This window comes from Schizophyllum commune (genome assembly GCF_000143185.2).
Source record: "Schizophyllum commune H4-8 unplaced genomic scaffold SCHCOscaffold_2, whole genome shotgun sequence".
Taxonomy (NCBI): Eukaryota; Fungi; Basidiomycota; class Agaricomycetes; order Agaricales; family Schizophyllaceae; genus Schizophyllum; species Schizophyllum commune.
This window is the reverse complement of record NW_026089539.1, coordinates 2696018-2716320: the sequence shown is the minus strand read 5'-3', so window position 1 is coordinate 2716320 and position 20303 is coordinate 2696018. Positions and strand designations below refer to the sequence as shown.

The 20303-nt window shown below is 57.0% G+C and overlaps 12 protein-coding genes across 12 annotated transcripts; 10 read left to right on the top strand and 2 right to left on the bottom strand.

The window, feature by feature from the left end:
• The first annotated feature begins 280 nt into the window (after positions 1-280).
• On the top strand, positions 281-1879 carry SCHCODRAFT_02165614 (uncharacterized protein). Its single transcript, XM_050341961.1, has 6 exons — positions 281-407; positions 575-770; positions 828-836; positions 937-1308; positions 1361-1540; positions 1726-1879. The coding sequence occupies exons 2-5, from the start codon at positions 594-596 to the stop codon at positions 1421-1423; spliced, it is 621 nt and encodes a 206-aa protein (XP_050202359.1). The 5' UTR covers positions 281-407; positions 575-593; the 3' UTR covers positions 1424-1540; positions 1726-1879.
• Positions 1496-2283, bottom strand: SCHCODRAFT_084117 (uncharacterized protein). The gene is made up of 4 exons (XM_003038499.1): positions 2040-2283; positions 1886-1988; positions 1690-1839; positions 1496-1641 (listed from the first exon to the last, which is right to left on the bottom strand). Exons 1-4 carry the CDS (start codon positions 2237-2239, stop codon positions 1591-1593), a joined length of 504 nt encoding a protein of 167 aa, XP_003038545.1. The 5' UTR covers positions 2240-2283; the 3' UTR covers positions 1496-1590.
• A 149-nt stretch (positions 2284-2432) lies between these two features.
• On the top strand, positions 2433-6665 carry SCHCODRAFT_02612150 (uncharacterized protein). The gene is made up of 5 exons (XM_003037154.3): positions 2433-2917; positions 2977-3027; positions 3087-3158; positions 3210-5653; positions 5708-6665. Exons 1-5 carry the CDS (start codon positions 2783-2785, stop codon positions 6516-6518), a joined length of 3513 nt encoding a protein of 1170 aa, XP_003037200.1. The 5' UTR covers positions 2433-2782; the 3' UTR covers positions 6519-6665.
• Positions 6666-6816: 151 nt separating this feature from the next.
• Positions 6817-9267, top strand: SCHCODRAFT_02449794 (uncharacterized protein; the record flags this gene model as incomplete). The annotated part of the gene is made up of 3 exons (XM_050342552.1): positions 6817-7329; positions 7378-7548; positions 7597-9267. Coding segments are annotated over 3 exons (2355 nt in total), but the record flags the coding sequence as incomplete, so codon positions are not given.
• Positions 9268-9915: 648 nt separating this feature from the next.
• On the top strand, positions 9916-11332 carry SCHCODRAFT_02488103 (kinase-like protein; the record flags this gene model as incomplete). Its single annotated transcript, XM_003037155.2, has 5 exons — positions 9916-10282; positions 10332-10590; positions 10643-11051; positions 11101-11189; positions 11242-11332. The coding sequence occupies 5 exons, from the start codon at positions 9916-9918 to the stop codon at positions 11330-11332; spliced, it is 1215 nt and encodes a 404-aa protein (XP_003037201.1).
• Positions 11333-11891: 559 nt separating this feature from the next.
• On the top strand, positions 11892-12215 carry SCHCODRAFT_02489398 (uncharacterized protein; the record flags this gene model as incomplete). The annotated part of the gene is made up of 3 exons (XM_050342908.1): positions 11892-11933; positions 11986-12096; positions 12153-12215. Coding segments are annotated over 3 exons (216 nt in total), but the record flags the coding sequence as incomplete, so codon positions are not given.
• A 498-nt stretch (positions 12216-12713) lies between these two features.
• On the top strand, positions 12714-13288 carry SCHCODRAFT_01166699 (uncharacterized protein; the record flags this gene model as incomplete). The annotated part of the gene is made up of 4 exons (XM_050341151.1): positions 12714-12997; positions 13048-13079; positions 13129-13169; positions 13217-13288. 4 exons carry the CDS (start codon positions 12714-12716, stop codon positions 13286-13288), a joined length of 429 nt encoding a protein of 142 aa, XP_050202356.1.
• Positions 13245-14064, top strand: SCHCODRAFT_02722240 (uncharacterized protein). The gene is made up of 4 exons (XM_050347088.1): positions 13245-13406; positions 13456-13468; positions 13517-13605; positions 13658-14064. The coding sequence occupies exons 1-4, from the start codon at positions 13336-13338 to the stop codon at positions 13854-13856; spliced, it is 372 nt and encodes a 123-aa protein (XP_050202355.1). The 5' UTR covers positions 13245-13335; the 3' UTR covers positions 13857-14064.
• Positions 14065-14199: 135 nt separating this feature from the next.
• SCHCODRAFT_02612147 (DUF866-domain-containing protein) lies at positions 14200-15151 on the bottom strand. The gene is made up of 7 exons (XM_003038500.2): positions 15092-15151; positions 14952-15035; positions 14837-14893; positions 14721-14784; positions 14531-14664; positions 14386-14475; positions 14200-14339 (listed from the first exon to the last, which is right to left on the bottom strand). The coding sequence occupies exons 1-7, from the start codon at positions 15095-15097 to the stop codon at positions 14286-14288; spliced, it is 489 nt and encodes a 162-aa protein (XP_003038546.1). The 5' UTR covers positions 15098-15151; the 3' UTR covers positions 14200-14285.
• Positions 15152-15697: 546 nt separating this feature from the next.
• SCHCODRAFT_02612141 (carbon-nitrogen hydrolase) lies at positions 15698-17159 on the top strand. The gene is made up of 7 exons (XM_003037156.2): positions 15698-15870; positions 15922-15929; positions 15982-16360; positions 16408-16427; positions 16481-16621; positions 16686-16907; positions 16955-17159. Exons 1-7 carry the CDS (start codon positions 15719-15721, stop codon positions 16984-16986), a joined length of 954 nt encoding a protein of 317 aa, XP_003037202.1. The 5' UTR covers positions 15698-15718; the 3' UTR covers positions 16987-17159.
• Positions 17160-17258: 99 nt separating this feature from the next.
• Positions 17259-17927, top strand: SCHCODRAFT_02663345 (uncharacterized protein; the record flags this gene model as incomplete). Its single annotated transcript, XM_003037157.1, has 2 exons — positions 17259-17549; positions 17601-17927. The coding sequence occupies 2 exons, from the start codon at positions 17259-17261 to the stop codon at positions 17925-17927; spliced, it is 618 nt and encodes a 205-aa protein (XP_003037203.1).
• Positions 17928-18436: 509 nt separating this feature from the next.
• SCHCODRAFT_02663344 (Septin) lies at positions 18437-20094 on the top strand (the record flags this gene model as incomplete). Its single annotated transcript, XM_050346525.1, is given in 9 exon segments — positions 18437-18626; positions 18676-18804; positions 18859-18940; positions 18987-19121; positions 19170-19287; positions 19342-19587; positions 19607-19710; positions 19765-20011; positions 20062-20094. 9 exon segments carry the CDS (start codon positions 18437-18439, stop codon positions 20092-20094), a joined length of 1284 nt encoding a protein of 427 aa, XP_050202354.1.
• Between the last annotated feature and the right edge of the window lie 209 nt (positions 20095-20303).

The following is a 20303-nucleotide window of genomic DNA, read 5'->3' as shown; positions in this document are numbered from 1 at the left end:
CCGCTCTGAACTCGGTCATCAAGCAACTTTAGGGAAGCGATCGGATAGGCTCATTGTGGGATGAAATCCAACTGAAGGTGACTTCCGCGCTTGCTGCAGGGTCACAACAATGTTACTGCAATGAACACGTCGGTGAGGTATCTTCAAGCCAATCGACCGAGCCATAGTCGGTAAGATAGTGCATCCTGAAGTTCAACCGTGAATACACGTGATCGTGTCAAAAGCCTGCCCTCAAGTGACCCATCAAGCGAATAAAACGAGCTACCCGTTCAAAAATTTCCTTCATGGTTCGTAGCTCGACGCGTCTGCCACGATGTTACCTTGCTGATCTTCGCCCAGGCTTCACGAATCTCGATACGCAAGGAGGAGTGGGATAGGCGCTTACACGAAGTGCAGGTCACGAAAGAGTGAGTACTTCCTTCCAGCCACAATACCTCCCCCTCGACAAGATGAGAAAAATAAATGGGAATCTCGCTGAACAACGATGCTGAGACCAAAAATTGCATGTATTATCTGATCCATCTACCCATCAATCATGGCCATCTCGCGCTTGATACTGACATGTCATCCCCAGTGACCTGAACCGCCTCATCATGGACTACCTCGTCATTGAGGGTTACAAGTCCGCGGCGGTGGAGTTCAGCCAGGAGGCCAGCCTCGCTGCGCCAGTGGACTTCGACAGCATCGAGAACAGGATGAACATACGCGAGGCGCTGCAGCGCGGCGACGTGGAGGACGCGATCACGCGCGTCAATGACCTCAATCCTGATGTACGTACCATATCTGACTACGTTCAAAGGATTACAACCTTCATGCACCACGCTCAGACCCTTCGGGTCGGTGATGATACTCTTTACACCAAAACTTCAGTCTTCAATATGATCTTCTCATCCCCCTATGCTGTCTATGCTCTTCGATCACTAACCTCACCCCCAGATCTTAGATACGAATCCCGCCCTTTACTTCCACCTTCAACAGCAACGCCTGATTGAGCTCATCCGCGACAACCGCATTGACGAGGCGCTGCAGTTTGCGCAGAATGAGCTGGCGCCTCGCGGCGAGGAGAACCCTGAGTTCCTCGCCGACCTCGAGAAGACTATGACGTTACTGGCCTTCGAGTCGTCGCCGGCGGCACCTCCTGCCGTCTCGGAGTTGCTTTCCTCTGGCCAGCGTCAGAAGACTGCTGGTGAGGTGAATGCTGCCATCCTTGAGAGCTTGAGCCAAGGCAAGGAGGTTAAGCTTGTCGGCCTGCTCAAGCTGCTCAGCTGGGGCGAGTCGATGCTGGAGGAGAGGGCTGAGTTCCCGAAGGTACGTCCCTTCGTCTCTGGGGGATAGTTCGTGTGGCTGACCTAGCATACAGTTGAATCTTCAGGAGGGAACTGTCACGTCCGACGAGGACGATGGCAATGGCATGAAGATTTGAGTTTCGCATTTACTCTGTATCATAGCACCGCATCGCATTCATTGTAATGAACCATACCATCGTCGGAATATTATTGTTGGATATCCTATATGAAGAGAGATCTACTGTACAGCGATAGCTTGATGATACAAGGGCGAAGAGGAAAAGTAAGAGGTCAAGGGCGCGCCCTAATTGGGCGATACTGTGCCGTCGATCATGTATAGGATACCATTGGAACCCTGCATGCGCGTTGGTGAGATGCAAAAACAAGATAGCAGAAGACGCACCTGCTTCTTCTCGATGACCTTGACGTCGTCCTCCAGGGACACTCGCTGCCAGTCCTCATTCCCTGGCTGCTCGAGCTTCTCGAAGGTGATGGACTTGCCGGAGAGCATGGTCTCAACGGTCTTGCCAGGAGTGAGAGCAAGGTCGGCTGTCTGCAGGATGTCAGTCGCGTCAGGCAGGGATTCGTGCGACACTGACGGGTATGATATGGGCCTCAACCCAGCGCTCGATGTTGTGCTTTGAGCGGGTGTCGTACTCCTGCTCTGTGATCACTCCCTCTTTGATCTTGGGATCTTCGTGTCTATGAGGGCTCATTAGCATCCTAACCATCCAGCTGAGACGGAAGACGCACGGCTTCCGAGGCAGGCTCACGACAGCCTTGTTGGTAGGCGCAAAGAGGGTGAGTTGGCGAGACGGGTCCGCAAACATGGCGCTGAGCTGGAGCTCGCGCGCATAGGAGTAGAATATGGAGACGGATGGGGTGATGGTGAGAAGGTCGGCGAGAGAGGGACCGCCCTGGGCGAGCTGGGGAGTGTAGTCGTCGGTGGCCATGACTGCTGGGTCGTTCAGGGGGACTTGTTCGGTCTGAAAGGCGCTGATGAGGGGGAGCGCAGCAAGGAAGGCGAGCAGCTTCATCGTGGGGTGAGCGTGACGGGTGGGCGCCTGACGAGAGTGATGATGAGGGGTCCGGCCAGGCGCCGGTGTCGGTCCGGGTGTGATGTCGGCTTCCTCCAGCAAGCACTCAACACATACCAACACAGTCACGAACAGACTTGTCTTTTGACTGGATTCTGGGCGTCTTCCTCGGAATCCCTTGCTGGGCTTGCTCTTCTGATCACTTTCTGTACTCTCGACGCGTAGCTGGAGTCGCCAAACTGCGCCCCTTCTTGATTGCTTTCCATGTCACGGGAGTCTCGATCCTGGGAGAAGTATTGTCTACCATCAAGTCCCTAGAGCCCACCACCGGCCAAACAACTCATCTGCACCCACTGGACGCGTCAAACGTGCTCCTACTGCCCCTCCAGCACCGGACGCCACCAACGAACCACCCATCCCCTCTCGACGCGCTCCCACCAGCGGCTGTCACGCCGCGTTATGCCGTCATTCCCCCTGCCACAAGGCTCTAGTCGCGAGGCCGATCACATCTCCATCTACAGTGCAGATGCAGACGGGAGCGATGATAGTGAGGCGGACGCTGCCGGGGAGGATGACATCGACGAATGCGAGGAGGTGCGTGTCGGGGCGCGTCGATCATGCCGTGTCGCACTCTGATGGATCGGCGCCTATAGTTTCTCTTGTACCAATCCGCCCACAATAGCCCCGAAATACCTTTCCCAAGTGTACGTCGATGGAGATCGTCTCATGGTACCTGTAGCAGGCGACTCACAACCGCTTGCAGGCCTCAACATCCCGTGACATCTCCAATGACTCTACCCTTGTCAGTATGGGGCTTAACCATGTTTCCAAGAAGGTAGATAGCTATATGACCTCCTCTGATATTGCTTTACTGAGCGCTTCATAGCTGGCGCAGCATCCACCGTTCTCGTCGACACCCACGACGGACGACTGCGGCCCAGATGGCACAATAAACCCACCGTCAGTGCCGAAGGAGCGAGGACCACGCTCCGTCCACGATCTCTTTTCTATCTCATCTTCTGGGGAAACTACACCTCTGACAGTGGCTAGTAGCTCAAGATCGACCCCTGCGCCGCGTGAAGCCCCTTTAGTCCTCAACGGCAATATTTCGCCTGGAACTGTCGTAATCCACCGTGCGCCGCGAATACCTCTACCGTCCAAGCGCAAGCCTGCTGGCGGACTCGCAGAGGGACGCACTCGCAAGCGCGCTCGCATGACATTGGACTATGTCGCTGTTCCTTCCTTCCCAGCTGGCGTGTCGCGAGATGACTACGAGCCCTCCACCTCTTCAGGCTTGCGCCAGCGACCAGCACCATCACCAGAGGTAATCGATATCACGTCCTCGAGTAGCTCCTCGCGAGTAACGACGCCAACTCGCTCGCGCGCTGCTTCCGTATCTACTGCGAGGGAGAGCCATGACTCAATCTTCGACCTGATCATAGACACAGTCATGTCGCCGCCACCCGAGCGTATGCGCCTCTCTTCACCCGCTCCGCTTCGCGCGCCTCGTGCAGCGTCAACGCGCCGAACGTTCGACAGCCTCGCGGATGCACTCAACAACCTCAACGAAGATGTCAGCAGCTCTGACGATGAGGAGGAGGAGGAGGAAGGCATCGCCACCTTAGATCGACGCCGCCGTCCGTCGGGTTCCCGACCGACCAGGGCCGCTCGAAGTCCAGCCAAGCGGCCTCGCAAAAGACCTTCTGACGCCGACGCGTACAATCCACGCACAAGTGGTGTGAGGCGGAAGAAGACGGCAGATAAACGTGAACTCTCTTGCTCAACCCGACACCCGACACCCAAGCATACCCTTTCAAGTTTGAGCGCGACACCAAAGGATACCCCATCACCGCATCATTCCCTTTCCCCGGAGCGTCGGCCATCCGAGTGGTCAGAGCAGGTAGAAAGCCTTCTACCCTCGTCAAGCCCACCAGAAGATGTCGGACCTCCACCTCCCATCATCTTGCCTATCGCAACATCATCGCTTAGGTCGCGGGCAGCGGTACTATTGAACTCTCGTCATATTTCTTGGGATGACAGCGCCAGGCAAAGTCGGCACGCGCAAGCCTTACGGCAAGCATGGGAAGAGGAACCTATCGTATTCGATCTCACCGTCAGGCCACCTACATCCGACAAGCAATGGGTTAAGGTCGCGAAGGAGGAGCCGAATGGCGAGGAGATCCCACCCATACTTGAGCGTCAGAACCCTCAACATGTGAGGGAAACCTCAGACAGGGTCGAGGCAGAGTCGAGCGCCACGTCCTATACCGGTTTTCAGGGCATCATGCCTCCCCTCCAACCACCTGAGGATGACGGTGCACACTCTGAGCCGTTGGACGACCAGATGAATCCAGCGCTCACCTTGCTATATCCGGACGACTTCTCCATATCGCCAACGACGCAATCCAACGACCATTTCACGCCGCCGCCACTTCACTACTCCCAAATGCCCACATGCGCGACGCCAGCCGAGCTTCAAGATTTGAGCTTTCGGTTCACCGTGACTGCGCCTAGCATACACTCCTATGAAATCGCTGCAATAGCGCCATCCGACCCTCCACAGACTATCGCACCGCCTTCCCCACATGTCAGTGCTGCCGGGACGAGTACGACCGAATTACCGGTGGTCGACCCCCATGATGTCTTCAACACCGACTTCCTGTCCGTCACCGATGATCATCTCTCCGCCACGGGTACGCACGGCCGTCCGACGCGTGCTGCGTCTCCTGTCCCCTTCTCGACGGAACCATCTACCTACAATATCCTGCACATACCATTTGGCGGCACGGAAGAGGCTCCACTGTATGGTCTCGAAGATGATTTGCAGGGTCGGGTGGACAATTGGATGCATGGCGCTGGGCTCGCTGCGGAGCCGCCATCTCAGGACCTGCACGGGCTTGCCCCGTCCGCGCCTGCATCTACCAGCGCGGAGCCACAAAATGTTGCCGGCGCCCTGCTAGAAGTTCCCGCTGCCCCGTTCGCGCCGTCATGTTCCGCGCGGGGACGGTCTCGCTCTCCTGGATATTCCGTCGTGTCATCCCGTCCCAGCTCCCCTGCGTCCTCGCGTGCCGGCTCCTCGCGCGACCGCTCACCGTCGGTCCCTCTCGCTACCCAGTCTCGGAAGCGGAAGCGACGCGCGGGCGTGCACCCGCCTCCGGACATGGCTGGACCGGACGCGAAGGTCAACTACAAGACCTTCAAGTGGCCAATGAAGGCAGGGATCCCATACACAAAGTTGTGCCATCAGTGTCGACAGGCCGGGTCCACTTCAAGGCTGGCGATGGTGTGTGCATGCGGTAAGCATTATTGTAGCCGCTGCATCATCCTCCGGTGGGTGTCCTGGATATCAGCGTTTGTTGCTCTGTGCTCATTGTCATTTGTCAGGTATCATGGAGTCATTGACTTCGACCCGAAGGCCGATTTCACCTGTCCTCACTGCGAGAAATATTGCTCGTGCGACCTTTGCTGCAGGGACCGGGGTGAGGCCTTCATCTCCTTGAAGGACTTCATGGATAGCCGGGCGGTAGATGGCGCGTCCACGTCCGTGCTCCATGCTTCTCCACCGCCGGAAATGGACGCCACTATCGAGATGAATCATATGGACGGGCCCAGCCGTTCGTATTCCCCTGCACGCCGACGGGCCACCCGTCGCCCTTTTGTGGTTCAACGTCGTGGTGGACCTGTGACTTTCTGGGGAACAATGTACGACCTGGAGGGCGTACTCGTGGGCAAGGCTTACGGGCGGGAAGTGGCCGACGAGGACCCTGGAAATGCGGTCGTCTCGAGGCCGGATGCCCCGCAGGCTGCGCATGCGAGGCGCGCCACGGGGAGGCGCATGTTCATCGGCGCCGTGCAGAAGTCATGGGGGCGTATCGACAAGCGAAAGATCACATTTGCGGACGGACAGGGCGGCAGGGGCGACAGGGAGATCTCGACGGGGGCGCACCTGTATGTTGGGAATCGGACGAACCTGATGCGTCCGATTGTCCCTGCGGACGAGGAGGAAGCAGAGGACGATGCGCCGATTACGTCGATCCAATGGACGCGCGACTCGAGTGTGCCGCCGCCTGCGTGGGATAGCGAGGACATCGGGATCCGGGATGAACATGTAGTGGCTGCAAACGCCCTCCAGAACCTGCTCGATTTCGAATTGGGGGGTGGCGACTGGGAACCTTATTCTAGCATACCAGCCTAGCTATATTTCTAGCGTACGCGTAGCTATTGTCTTGGGCCCGTTTGTGGCGAGTTTGCTGCGTGGTTTGCGCAGAAAGGATGAGGAGCGAGCGGACCGAGCTTAGACCGCATTAGGTAATCTGGTTGGGCGTCGACTTTGAATCTGGGAAGTCAGAAGGCTCGTCTCCGGGCGAGCGTGGCGGGTGGGCCGTTGTCTCCAGTCGGCGCCGAGATCCTCGCAAAATCCGCGTGTTCTTCCTCGTCCCTTCTCCTCAACCCCCATCATCGTCGCCAACGGCGTCGCGCACGCCCTCTCCGCCATGGCAGACGACGTTCGTGCCTCGAAGGCTCGCAACAGGATTCTATACGTCGCCAACCGCGGCTCAGACTCAGAGAGCGATGACGACCAGCCCTATGGCCGACGCCTCCCCAGCACCAGCCATTATCAAGCTCAGTATTCGTACCAGCCACCGCCGCTTCCGCCGCAACCAAGCCCGCCGAACCCAAAGCCCCTCCCGCAGATCACGACCGCGATGATGCCGCCCAGCTCTGCGGCCTATCAAACCTCCCATCTATCCCTCTCCTCGCCCTCGAGCACTAGCTCGCACGCAGCGGACGAGTCCACTCCGCCACCAACCACCCCCAATGTCCTCCAGCCTCCATTTGATCTCAAGGGAGAGGGACAGTCCAATCTGGACCCTGTCGTGGTAGCGCATGCTGATCGAGTCGAACGTAACGATGGGCATCCGCAGAACTACTACAGGCCACATTATCCTGCGTACAATAGCACTCCCAGGTTGCCGTCGCAAGGCTCGTCGCAAAGGGATAGCATGGTGCGTGCTCAGTTTTCCGGCTTGCGCTCTCGTGCTCATGCGTTGCAGTCGCCTACAACGCCTGATTCATATGGTTCAAATTCGAGCTACGCGTCATCCAGCACCACGGTCGCTAGCAAGGTCTCCATCCTGGTTACCCTGGACTCCGAACGCTACGTGACGGTGGACATTAGCGGGGCGAAGGATGCGGCATTCATTAAGGAGTGCATCTTCACGAAGGTGCGTGTGCACGCCATTGAACGCGTGCTAAAAACTGATGATTGGCAGTTGAACATCTATGATGATAGCGAACAGCAACACTATGCCATCTATCGCACCGAGATTGGCGCGTACGCCCTTGGCGATGCTCTTCCGGATGATCAATTGTTCGACCTTTGTCGGAGAGAGGGCGACTCCAAGGGTGGCCTGAAGTTCTTCGTGAGCCACGCAAGTGCGCCAGTGCACGAACCTCCGACGCCACAGTCAGCAGTCTCACCTCCCGCAACTATCCCACCTCCCGTGCTACCTCAAGCGACTGTTCCCAGCTACGCGCCACTGCAGCCATTGCGTCGCTCGCGGTCTCGGCACGGCAGTGTCTCCTCCGCTAGCGAACATCCTCCAGAGGTTGCTGCAGGGTACGAGGCGGACGTTGATAACAACGAGTCTAACCACGACCGCCGCCCCGTACGCCCCTTGCCAACTTTATCCTCGTCTCTACCGGTGTCGAGTATTCTGTCCCCTCCGGCTGTAAACGGGCAGCGCTACGGTAACCCCTCAACATCCCCTCTGCCCTCGCGGCCTTCATCTCCGCCGCACGCGCGTCCCGAGGCACTCACTTCTCCGTCCACGACGATCGATCGATACGGCAAAGAGGTACCCATACCACCTCCGCCGCCACCGTTATCACCTCGAAAAACGTCTTTCGAAGTCTTGGACGAGGATAGCAATATCACACCCCCGGCGACGCGCATGCCTCACGTACGCTCTGCATCCGACGCGACCGCCCAGCTCGAGCAACTCATGTCGATGAACCCCACTCCACCCTCGCCCTCGCCGCATAATGGCGATGACGAAGGTCGCCATTCACGTAACAAGGCATCACAAGGGGGTCGGGCCCGGCACGATTGGAAAGAGAACAGTCCCATTCGCCGGATTAAACGGCACTTGCACGACAAGGAAGAGTCGAACAGGTCGGAATCGTGGGTACTCGTAGAGGCTTCGCAGTTTTCGGATCCAGCATCTCCGAAGCAGTCACCTTCATCCAGTCGCACAAGCCGCAATTACCTGCATCCGCAACGGTACAAGCCAACCTCGTATGCTAGCAGAGGATTGGGACTGAACCTTCCGCCGGCGCCGCGCGTCGCCGCACCCGTCCCCCCTTCCTCGGGTGATGTACGCACGTCGGCCTCGAGGCAGCACGTACCGGCGCAATGGCCAGTTACGTGGAAAGGCGAGGAGAAGGGTGGCCAGAAGCCGCTGCCTCCCTCGCAGCCGCAATGGAGCAGACTGACGAAGACTGCGAAGAGCATGGACAACTTGCGAAGCAGCTTTAACCACCCTGCAACGTTGCAGCCTGGCGCTAGACGGACCAATGGCCAGCTCCCCGTGAGCCGGCCGTCGAATCCGTCCACGCGCGACCTCGCTTTTGCGTCTTCTTCGCCGGGGCAGAACCCGACGGCGCATGCCTCGAGGCCGCCTATTCGGGCGCTGCCCAGTCAGGGGCGGCCCTTCCAGCACTCGACCAGCTACGAGCCGTCCCCGACGCGCTTGCCTGTCCAGTCCGGTGGTTTATCGTCCCCGCCGGAGCCTTTCCCCAGACCGTCATCCGCTACCGGCGACCATGTCATCTCGCCCACCTCTCGCCTCACGAACTCTTCCGCCTATGGTCGCTCCGAGTCTTCGGACTCAACACGCTCGCCGCGCGCAATGTCGCCCATCCGCCAGTTGCCTCTACCCGGAGGCACCAACGGCCGGCTATTCCAGCCAATGGAGGCCGTCGTCGCACCGCCGCGGACGCCGCTCCCGCAAAGCCCGCCCATGAGCCCGACGAGCCCGCGTAATTCTCATGGCGCAGACTTTGCGGAGGACTCTTCGACGTCCACTCTCATGCCGTCCTGCTTGCTGGACATGGTTAATCATGCCAGCGAGAGCACTGTGATGCCGCCGATGGCGCATAGCGCGTCGCACAACTCCAACGCATCGCAGCAGTCGAGTGCATCGCATAATTCAAATGCATCTCTCGCGTCGACGACGTCCTATAACTCGACGACATCCTTCAATTCGACGACGTCGTATAATTCGTCGGCGACGGTGCAGTCTTCGTCAGCTACGCTCATCTCCAGCGACGGGTACTCTGATGACGGTGCTTCGGAGTCGGGCACCTGCATGTCGATGTGGCAGAAGCCACCGTCCGGGAACCGGCCCAAGTCAGTCTCTCGCGGGCCCCCGCTGAAGGTGCAGATTGACGGGGGCGGCGAGGTCAGGCCGCTGCAGATACCCAGCGCAAGGTCGTCCACGCCGCCCTCGTCGCGCAGCGACCAGCCTCCGCCATCGCCACTATACCACGACTCGCATCGGCGACAGGCGCGGGGTAGCACCTTTACGGACATGCGGAAGGAGACATGGGCGCCGCGCCCGCCGCCCGAGATGATCAACGAGCGGCTCGAGGAGTTCTTCCCCGAGCACGACTTGGACAAGCCCGTCATCGAAGCGGTGTCGGGCGGGTCTTCGCCGACGGCCGAGATTACGGCGGCGCCGATTCCGCAAGCGCCGGCACCCCCGATGGTCTCTGACCATAGGCGTAAGAACAAGAAGTCGATTAGGAAGGTGGTTGAGGAGGGGAACAGGCGTGTGTCGGATGCGATTCAGAGGAAGAGGAGCACGAAATTGTGGGGGAGCAGGCTGGAGGAAGTGACTTCGAGCCAGGCGAGGATTAGCTTGCAACCTCCCTTGCCGGAGTCCCCGTCTGGAGCGGGTAAGTTGGTTTGCACGATTGTCCCGACCGTCGCTGACTGTATCTTTAGCGACCTTCAAGTGGGTGCGCGGCGAACTCATCGGTCGCGGGACGTATGGCCGTGTATATCTTGCCCTCAATGCCACGACGGGCGAGATGATTGCAGTCAAGCAGGTCGAGATTCCTCAGACTGCGAGCGACAAGAACGATTCGCGCCAGGTCACAGTCGTACAGGCGTTGAAGTCAGAGAGCGAGACGCTGAAGGACTTGGACCATCCGCATATCGTGCAGTACCTTGGCTTCGAGGAGACGCCTACGAATCTGAGCATGTACGTCGCCCGCGGCTGTCTGTGGATGCACCATCTGACATTGACTTCGCAGCTTCCTCGAATACGTCCCTGGTGGATCGATCGGGAGCTGCTTGCTCAAGCACGGCAAGTTCGACGAGGACGTTACCAAGTCCTTCACAGGCCAGATCCTCAGTGGCCTGGAATATCTTCACTCCAAGGGTATCCTCCATCGTGATCTGAAGGCGGACAATATCCTCGTGGAGACGACCGGCATCTGTAAGATATCCGACTTCGGCATCTCGAAGCGGACGGACAACGACCAGGCCGCGATGACCGCCATGCAGGGCACCGTCTTTTGGATGGCGCCGGAGGTTATCAACACGCAGAAGAAGGGGTACAACTTCAAGGTTGATATTTGGAGTGTCGGCTGCGTGGTGTTGGAGATGTGGGCCGGTTCGCGACCGTGGTTGGGTGATGAGGCGGTGGCGGTTATGTTCAAGGTACGCCCGTCTGCCCTGCGTACTGTACGGCCAACTGACTGTTTTGTAGCTTTACCAGAGCAAACAGCCGCCTCCTGTACCTGACGATGTACACCTTTCCGAACTTGCTGACGACTTTAGGCGGAAATGTTTCGCCATGTAAGCACCTTTCTCTGCTCTTTCATGATCGTCGACTCAAGCCCCGCGACAGAAATCCTGATGACAGACCTCCTGCGTCAGAGCTACGCAGGCATCCCTATTTGACCCTTCCTCCTGGTTGGGTTTTCAACGGCTTCAAGTAGACGGACGAAGCTAGATATCCAAACCCTACCATCGACTCATGGTTTCCCAATTTTCACTTCATCATCATTTAGTTACCCCCTTGCGTGCTGGTATGAACACCGCAGACTTTACCCTCATTAGTATCCTTGCATCTGCTGCTCCTCTTTGTCCCCTTGCATTTGTGCAGTAGCCACATTTCCATCTGTAGCCATCTAATGCATCTCTCAAGACCTGGTTCCCGTAGCCTACCGCAATGAACACTGTGACGTCATGACCTTTTTCTCCAAACTTAGCCGCCATAAGCGGACGGTTACAGCCTCTTCGGTCCTTGTCCTCACCCGTCGCTATGCGTGCCCAAGTCGAGGAGAAGCTGCCAGACGTACTGCATTCTGATGAAGACAAGCACCGGAATGAAGCCGCAGTGAAGATCCAGCGGCGGTGGCGCGCCAGCCAGCGCAATAGATTCGCGGCCGACGCGCTCAGCCCTGACGCGCGCTGGCAACAAGCTGCTGTGCACGCGAAGCTGAAGGTACGAAAGGAGTGTGAACGTGGTGATGCTGAAGGCTAACACGGTGGTAGCTGGGAAGAATGTCAGCTGACAAGGGCCATAACAGTCCAAAGGTAACGCTCTTTGGTACGTATCAGTAACGCGGTTGGACCTACACCTCTGCAGGAACGATGGCAGAGGACGGCCTTCTTTGCCTCGCGGTTGGCTGGAGATAGGGATGAGATCACGGGCGATGCAAACAAGCAGCCTGCGGATCCACAGCTGAAGAATCTGGAGGTTCGGCAGTGCGCTCGTACATAGCGCTATCTTCTGGTCTAAATACCGCTTTACAGACGCAACACTGGCTTGAACTGGTCGATGGAAAGCATCGTTACGGGTCCAACCGTAGGTCTTAGCTTGCTGCGTCCTACGTATGGCCACTCACTCCATGCTCAGTGAAGGTTAGTGGCGCGAGAACTCGCCCGCTGCGGAACTAATCTCGATGCTATCCAGTACTACTTCGCGAAATGGAAGCAATCGGTATGAAAGCCCTTCGCTTCGCAGACGCCTATCTAATACGAGATTGCAGGACACAAAGGACAACTTCTTCAAATGGTGGGTATCAATCCATCTGTAAACGCAGGAGTGCTCACGTCGCGTAGGTTGGACAAGGGAGAGGGCAAGGACCTCTCGTTACCTGAATGCTCCCGCGAGCAGCTCGAGAAAGAGGTGTGTGCGCTTTCTTCGCCTATCGCTATTGAACAGGGCTGACCAGTCGCAGAGGATCATGTGCGTAGAATCTGGACTCGACCGTCGAACACGAACTCACGAGCACTTCTAAAGATACCTGTCCGCCGAACAGCGTATGTTACTTTTCTCTTTCATCGCATGATGCCTCATCTGACTTTGTAGGCATGAACTACCTCGTCAAAATCGATGAGCAGGGGAAACTGAGATGGGCTCGAAACAACACCCTGGTCGACACCACCGCAGGTCGATGGAAGGACGCTGGCGGTGGCGCGGGCATCGTCCCTCTCGACGTCCCCGAGCGGCCCCCACTCAACGGCGGCAGAGGGAGCTTCTCTTCATCTCTATCGTCCTCGTCGGTGTCGTCTGATGAGGCCATTACGCACTATGTCGGGGAGGTGAAAGGTAGCAATCGATTTACGCGGTCGATTCGGAGGAAGTTTACGCCCAGGTGAGGAGTGACGTGTGATGTCTGTGGGTTTGACTGACGCTGCGGCGTAGCGGTTGGGTGCAGAAGCTACTTAGGAAGACAGGTATGTTTACGTCGTCGCGTCTCTACACTTGCCGCTGACCACCGTCTAGTTGCCCGAAACACGTGGGTTTACGTCGCGGATGCCCAATGTGCGTCGCCTCACTCTCCCTTTTGCGTCAGTAGCCTGACTATCCACAGGTAACATATTCATCGGGATCAAGAGTACGCCTTTCAGTCTCGGGCATGTTTCGCTTGCTCAAATTGTTGTAGCGACCGGAGAGTTCCAGCATAGCTCTCTCGTAGGCGGCGGACCTGTGATGTCTGCAGGTTTGATTAGCGTGGATCAAGGTCTTATCAAGACGCTCTCGCCTCTGAGTGGACATTATAGGTACGGCTCACGCTCGCGATGCTCGAGTATAAGCTGACATCGCGTATAGGACAAGAATCGGGGTACGACAGTGACATGTCTTGCCAATCCTTCAACTGACCGCACGATAGAGTTTCCACCATTTCCTTCACGAGCTAGAGAAGCGAGGCGTCAACATGAAGAAGGTCAAGGTCACTAAGGCAGAGGCTGCGCTCTGGGGGTACGATGCATCGCTCTCTTCCCCACCGCACGCGCACTGACCTCCGCTCTAGGATCGAACACCTCGGTAAATGGCAGAAGAAACAGAAGGGCCTGCAGAAGAAGGGCAAGGAGGAAGTGAAGGACGCCGCGACGAAGGTCAAGATGGCGGTCACTACGGATGACTCGTGGAAGAAGGAAGTTCTGGAGGGCAGGAAGAAGGAGGAGGAAGTGGCGGCGGCTCAGCAGAATGGGCATCCGCCGGGTTTTTGAGGAGAAGAACAAGACATCAGGCTCTGACGAGAAGGGCAAGCAGGCAGAAGCTGCGCCAGCGACGAAGAAAGGAAACTCCATTTCGGAGGAGCAGCCAGCGCAGCAGGAGAAATCGACGCCTCCGGCTGATTCGCCCACCGAGAACGCCAGTGGCGCGGAGTCTGCGAAGGAGCAGGAGCACACGAAGTCAGATGCGCCAGCCGCGGATTCGACCGGCGCTGCGTCCGAGGGCGAGGCGACAGACAATCGTACTCCTCGACCACAGCAGGGGTCCAAAGCGGATGCTGAACTTACTGAACAGCCGGAGAGTGGATAGGACGGACACGGACGTGCTAGATATATACCCAAATATCTGACTGCATATCTTTTTGTATTGACGGACTCGTTAACATCGTTGTATTGCTTGCGTACATGATGAAGTGCGAAAACTCAAGCGCGGCTCCATTTGCTGCCCAGCTCGGATATGCCTACAGGTTGGGAGGCCTGGGCAGACGTGAGCGAGGCTTTGACGAGCGTTGAAAAGGCTTACCTTCTCGTCGTAGTCCGTCCACTCTCCGTCGCTCAGGTCAACCTCGGAGAAGACGGTGCCGGAATCCACACCCTTGCATTTCCACGCGCCCTGAGCAAAGGGCAAATCAGTCACAAAATTCGCTACAGAAAGGGGTATGGCAAACCCTAGTCATGTCGAAGCCAACAAACTCCAGGCCACGGCACTCGATGGTCAGCAGAGGCCCAAACTGGCCATTCTCAGCGCTATATGGCTTCACACCATACGCCGTATCGAACTTGGCCGAGCTTTCTCGTTTGCCTGCGCGAAGTTTTTGTCAGGAACGCAGTGTGGTCAACAACACCAAGTATCCTCACACATCCCGCATCGCCAAACAAAGTTCGCAGTCGCGTTTTTGCCTCCGGAGACTTCGCGCTCGTCCTGAGAAGGTCATAAACAACAACTGATGCGGTGCAGATCACGGCCGCCGTACCTTCATGTTCATGCCGACAAACTTTGGATGCGTCTCGTGGCAGCTGTTGCATTGGACCTTTTTGTTGTGCTTGTGTTGGCAACACATTCGAGGCGCGTGTAGTGGCTGATCTCACCTGGAAGAAATACTCAAAGTCGTCCGAGGCAGGGGCGAGATCGGTGACATTCTCGAGCTCGGCCTTGATAGAAAGGAGGAGTTTCTGAGCGGCTCGAGTAAGCAGAAGCTTCGAGGGTATAGCATTTGCTGAGTACGTACAACCATGGTGGCGAGAACAAAGGTTGATGTTGTTTGTCGTTGTGTACGTCGAAGCAATTTGGGTAATTTAGGGACTTTTGTGGCACTCGTGGGCTGACTGAAGAGAAGAGCTACTACACATGGATTCTATGTCTGATCCTCTCCTACTCAATAGGATTTTGAGGCGAAGAATCATGAGCAGGATGGTCGTTAAGCATAGCCTGTTCGATATTGCTCAATATCCCATCCAGTGTCAACTTGTCAATCCTCCTTCGCCGCAAGAGATGATACAAGCCCACTTGCTTCGCCGGTATATCTTGGATGCTTCTTTCGTCTTCAAGTAGATCGAAGGCGTCTTCGGCGTGCATTTACTCCTCCCCGCCGCGGCGACGTAGTTGCGACGCACAAGCAAATACCTGGAAAGCTCTGTCATGGGGAACGGATGGGATAGCCCTATGCAAGGCTTGCAGAGGCGAGACGATTGGAATGCCCTTCAAGACTCCCTCGGCCTGGCGCAACATGGTGGTCGATTGCTGGGTTTCGCCACCGCGGTCCGATTGGCCCGAAGCGTGCCGGTCACGGTTGAACTTAGGAATTCAAACACGGCCAAGCCCCTGCGCTTCTTCTGACTCGTCTCCTTTCCTCATCATGTCCGTCGATAGCAAGCTCCTCCGCGCCTCGGTTGTTCAGACATGCTGCCAGGAGTACTCCCTTGACAAGACGCTTGACAAGCTCGAGGAGCTCGTACGCCTAGCCAAGGATAGAGACGGCTCGCAGTTGGCTGTCTTTCCAGAGGCATTGTAGGTTTCCCACAGAGATTGTGCTGCATCCGTACTGATCAGTGCTCCCAGTATCGGTGGTAGGCAGTTATTCGTTCGCTAAAGATCTTAACCTTCCTCCTGGTCGTTTAGGCTATCCCAAGCACTCCACCTTCGGTGCTGTAGTAGGCGAGCGCTCTCCCGAAGGCCGAGACGAATACGTGCGATACCACGCTGCAGCCATCGAAGTACCTGGGTTAGCTGTCACTCGCATCGAGAGTATCAGTCGAGAGACGGGTGTCTTTCTCGTCGTTGGGGTCATCGAACGCGACGGAGGGACGCTGTACTGCACTGCGATCTTCGTCGATCCTCAACAAGGATACTTGTCGAAGCACCGGAAGCTGGTTCCCACAGCTTGTGAGAGACTCATCTGGGGCCAAGGTGATGGCACGACCTTGCCCGTGGTCGAGAAGGCCTTCCCCAGCGGCGAGAAGGGCGAAGTTACCGCAAAGATATCGGCCACCATTTGCTGGTATGTTCTGTAGTCGTCGTACCCTGGCTTGCGCTGATCCAGAGAAGGGAGAACTACGTTCCCTTGCGTAAGTCGACCCTCCCTCGCCCTCACTAGGCCCTCGCTGAAAACCCCCTCAAGTCAGGCAGTATTACTACAATCAAGGCGTGTCTATCTACACCGCGCCCACCGTTGATGCAAGGCCCGTGTGGCAGAACACGATGGTCCACATTGCTCTAGAAGGGCGGTGCTTCGTCCTCTCCGCCAACCAGTTTGCTCAAGGTATGTCAAGGTTTGCAACGAGGCAAACGTGCTTGTAATGTGATATACGTTCCTTGTACCCCAGAGAGGCATTACCCGTCCGACCACGCTGTCCGCAATGCGGACCAGCGGCATGAGGACAATGTCATGATTGCGGGCGGTAGCATGATCGTCAACCCTCTGGGTGAAATTCTGGCTGGACCGCTGCGCGGCGAGGAGGGTGTATTGACCGCCACCCTTGACTTGAATGATTGTGTTCGGGGCAAATTCGACCTAGATGTGGCTGGTCACTATGCTAGGCCTGACGGTATGTTGTCCGTCCACGCCCTGGCACGTTTCTGATGAGTACCCTAGTCTTCAAGTTCACCGCCAACACGTCGGGATGAGGCGGCGGGGGAAGGCAACGGAGGCTCGGGCCTATCGCACACATGGCCAGGCATGTGTTGACACATGTCATGGAGCTGTGTTCGAATAGGCAGGCCATGTCCTCTTTACGGTTATGCCTTTGTACCCTTCGGAATTAACAAACATCTGTTCGCTTCAAAGAGACACAAAGCGGTTGCAAAGTTGGTTATATAGAAGCATGCGGTGCGGCGTGCCTCTAATCATCACTTTTCTCCCTCCCACTCACATACCCGCCACCGCCGCCGCAACCACCATGACTGAGTCCTCTGATGCCAATGCCGCATTCTTGGCTGTCCTCATGCGCGACCGTGGGCATCTTACGACTTACGACGATTTGCCGACGCCCACTGCTGGTCAGCCTGGGCCCTCGCGGCGCATAAAGCCCTCTTGTCACCGTCGATCGACGAGGGAGGTGACGGGGAAACAGGCTTTCGTCAAGGACCCATCCCCCCGCTCCGCAACTGGCGCTCGCGTGCGGCGGTCACCAGTGGTGAACCACGACACGGTATCAAGCTCCTCGAAAAAAGCATCCCGAGACGACATGGTACGTGTCGAACCCTCCGACTGTGGGGTGGTATCCTTATCTTTTCCGCAGACTCGCGGACGTAGAAGGGGGTCAGAAACGGCTTGCCACCACACCCATGACGAGTATCCACCTTCCTGGCTTTCTACCGCCACTCTTGCGCCGTGGGTGTCGGCAGAGTCATTGCGCAGCAGGCCAACGACCCCGTCGACTGCATCATCCCCTCAAATGCCTTTGCTGTCGCCTTCAGGATGGTCCACGGACACTGATACAGACAGTGATATTTTCTCGTTGGACGATTGGGGGTCCGACGATGTGGACGTCGTCGAAGTGCCCGCCGACGAAATAGAAAAGATGTTCAGCATGTACATCAACGCGGAGCTTTGCTTGAACGAGTAGACGATTCCTTGGTGGATCACATACATTATATGCCCCGCGGACCTTGCCTAATTTTACTGGATGATGTAGCCCTAGTTCTTGTCGTGTATTCTCTGCTCTATCGATGATAGATGAACGACCCGTGCCTCGCTGAGGCCTCATGTACGGCGCATATATATGGGTGGGGGAAGAATGGATGGCGCTTGAGAACAACCACAATGGAGAGACCAGAGAGCCCGAGATGGAAGCTTTTCCCTCTTGTAGGTCCGTCAGAGATGCGACCGGGTATCAACTCATGGGCGTCGCTTGCAAGACGTTGTTGACGCCACATCCGCGCCTAAGCATCTTCTCGACCGGAAGCCGGCCGGCAAGCCCGCCTGGAAGGCCGGCGACCACCGAATACTCTCACGCTACCGTGGAATTGCAAACAGACCACAGCGGTCGCTCTTCCACAACCTCGTCCTCTTTTCGGCCCACAGTAAGCGTTGTCGTCGCGTCCCACAGCGCATTTCACTCAGAATATACACCAGATGACGGACTCGTATGCTTCCTCGCGCAATGGCGACGTCCCCACGAACGGCACGCCCGATGGCGTCGCCAGCCCGGCCCCTGCTGTTATCCGCAAAAAGCTGACGGGCTACGTTGGATTCGCCAACCTGCCGAACCAGGTCCACAGGAAGAGCGTGCGGAAGGGCTTCCAGTTCACCGCCATGGTCGTCGGTGCGTACTTTGATGGTTACTGAATATCCACAAATTTACGCGTACATAGGCGAGTCGGGCTTGGGCAAGTCGACGTTGATCAACACCCTCTTCAACACGACCCTTTACCCTCCCAAGGAGCCTCTGCCGCCCGCGGCGGAGCGTCCCAAGACGGTTGCCATTGAGAGCATTGGTGCTGGTACGAGATACTTCCCAGTTGCCATCTGCGACGCGCTAATTTTCCCGCGCGTAGACATTGAAGAGAACGGTGTTCGCCTGCACCTCACGGTGGTTGACACGCCCGGGTTTGGCGACTTCGTGAACAACGACGAGAGGTGCGCGCCCCTGAAAACCGCGCGATCCCTCTGACTGTCGGTCTAGCTGGAGGCCTATCGTCGAAAACATCGAATCCCGGTTCGACTCGTACCTCGAGCAGGAGAACCGCGTCAACCGCCAGAAGATTGTTGATAACCGCGTACACGCGTGTCTTTACTTCATTCAGCCCACTGGACACTCGTAAGACGCGTCGCTTTGTCCCATAGGGCGCTTCTGAACCTCCTATAGGCTCAAACAACTCGACATCGAGTTCATGCGCCGGCTGCACACGAAGGTCAACCTAATTCCCGTCATTGCCAAGGCGGACACTATGACCGAGGAGGAAACCGCGGACTTCAAAGCTCGCGTACGTCTTTCGGCCTCGTGCTCGGTTGACGGTGTTTTCTGACTTGCTGCGCAGATTCTTTCGGACATTGCCTACCATAACATCCACATTTTCCAGGCGCCGACGTATGAGAACGAAGACGAGGAGACTATCATGGAGGCCGAGGAGATCGCCAGCAAGATCCCCTTCGCTGTCGTGGGCTCCGACCAGCTCGTCAAGACGCCTGATGGCCGCGAGGTCCGCGGTCGCGCCTACCCCTGGGGTGTCGTTGAGGTCGACAACGAGGAGCACTGCGACTTCGTGAAGCTGCGCCAAATGCTTGTGCGCACCTACATGGGAGGAGCTCCGCGAGTACACCAACGACGTGCTCTACGAGAACTGGCGCACGGAGAAGCTCTTGAGCATGGGTGTTGCTCAGGACTCTTCTGTGTTCAAGGAGGTCAAGTAAGTACACATGAGCTTTGCCGACACGATACAGATTGCTGACCCTTTCTCCAGCCCTGCTGCACGTCTCCAGGAGGAGCGTGTTCTTCACGAGGCCAAACTCGCCAAGATGGAGGCCGAGATGAAGATGGTGTTCCAGCAGAAGGTGCAGGAGAAGGAGGCGAAATTGAAGCAGTCCGAGGAGGAGCTCTACGCGCGCCACAAGGAGATGAAGGACGCCCTCGAGAGGCAGCGTGCCGATCTGGAGGAGAAGAAGCGCCGCATCGAGAGCGGTCGTCCTCTTACTCCCGAAAAGGGCTCCGTAAGCCATTCCGCTTTCCAGTCGCGAATTTTGCTGACCCTTATTCGCAGAGCAAGGTCCGCAAGGGCTTCTTGCGCGCATAAACATCCGGCTGCAGTGCAGCTTCGCCCCGCTTCTCTCTTGTTCGTCTGGATATCATATGTTGTTGACCCCCCACCGTATAGTGCTACCCTAGTCTTTCGTACTTTCTTCTGTACATCGTGTTCACCATGCCTGTCTCTTGCCTCGGGGTGCCTACCCCATCACACTCCCTTGAACTATCTTTCTTAGTTGCTCCTTTACCCTGATGATT

Bases quoted from the DNA above. Each gene is read 5' to 3' on its own strand.
- SCHCODRAFT_02165614 (XM_050341961.1), top strand. From the start codon at position 594: ATGGACTACCTCGTCATTGAGGGTTACAAGTCCGCGGCGGTGGAGTTC. The intron at 1,309-1,360 runs GTACGTCCCTTC...CCTAGCATACAG, and splicing joins AGAGGGCTGAGTTCCCGAAG to TTGAATCTTCAGGAGGGAAC.
- SCHCODRAFT_084117 (XM_003038499.1), bottom strand. From the start codon at position 2,239: ATGGCCACCGACGACTACACTCCCCAGCTCGCCCAGGGCGGTCCCTCT. The intron at 1,989-2,039 runs GTGCGTCTTCCG...GAGCCCTCATAG, and splicing joins GTGAGCCTGCCTCGGAAGCC to ACACGAAGATCCCAAGATCA. The intron at 1,642-1,689 runs GTGCGTCTTCTG...ACGCGCATGCAG, and splicing joins AGGTCATCGAGAAGAAGCAG to GGTTCCAATGGTATCCTATA.
- SCHCODRAFT_02612150 (XM_003037154.3), top strand. From the start codon at position 2,783: ATGCCGTCATTCCCCCTGCCACAAGGCTCTAGTCGCGAGGCCGATCAC. The intron at 3,159-3,209 runs GTAGATAGCTAT...AGCGCTTCATAG, and splicing joins TTAACCATGTTTCCAAGAAG to CTGGCGCAGCATCCACCGTT. The intron at 5,654-5,707 runs GTGGGTGTCCTG...GTCATTTGTCAG, and splicing joins AGCCGCTGCATCATCCTCCG to GTATCATGGAGTCATTGACT.
- SCHCODRAFT_02722240 (XM_050347088.1), top strand. From the start codon at position 13,336: ATGTCTGCAGGTTTGATTAGCGTGGATCAAGGTCTTATCAAGACGCTC. The intron at 13,606-13,657 runs GTACGATGCATC...CCTCCGCTCTAG, and splicing joins GCAGAGGCTGCGCTCTGGGG to GATCGAACACCTCGGTAAAT.
- SCHCODRAFT_02612147 (XM_003038500.2), bottom strand. The intron at 14,476-14,530 runs GTTTGCCATACC...CCCTTTGCTCAG, and splicing joins TTGGCTTCGACATGACTAGG to GGCGCGTGGAAATGCAAGGG. The intron at 14,340-14,385 runs GTAAGCCTTTTC...ACGTCTGCCCAG, and splicing joins GGACGGACTACGACGAGAAG to GCCTCCCAACCTGTAGGCAT.
- SCHCODRAFT_02612141 (XM_003037156.2), top strand. From the start codon at position 15,719: ATGTCCGTCGATAGCAAGCTCCTCCGCGCCTCGGTTGTTCAGACATGC. The intron at 16,361-16,407 runs GTATGTTCTGTA...GATCCAGAGAAG, and splicing joins ATATCGGCCACCATTTGCTG to GGAGAACTACGTTCCCTTGC. The intron at 16,622-16,685 runs GTATGTCAAGGT...CTTGTACCCCAG, and splicing joins CGCCAACCAGTTTGCTCAAG to AGAGGCATTACCCGTCCGAC.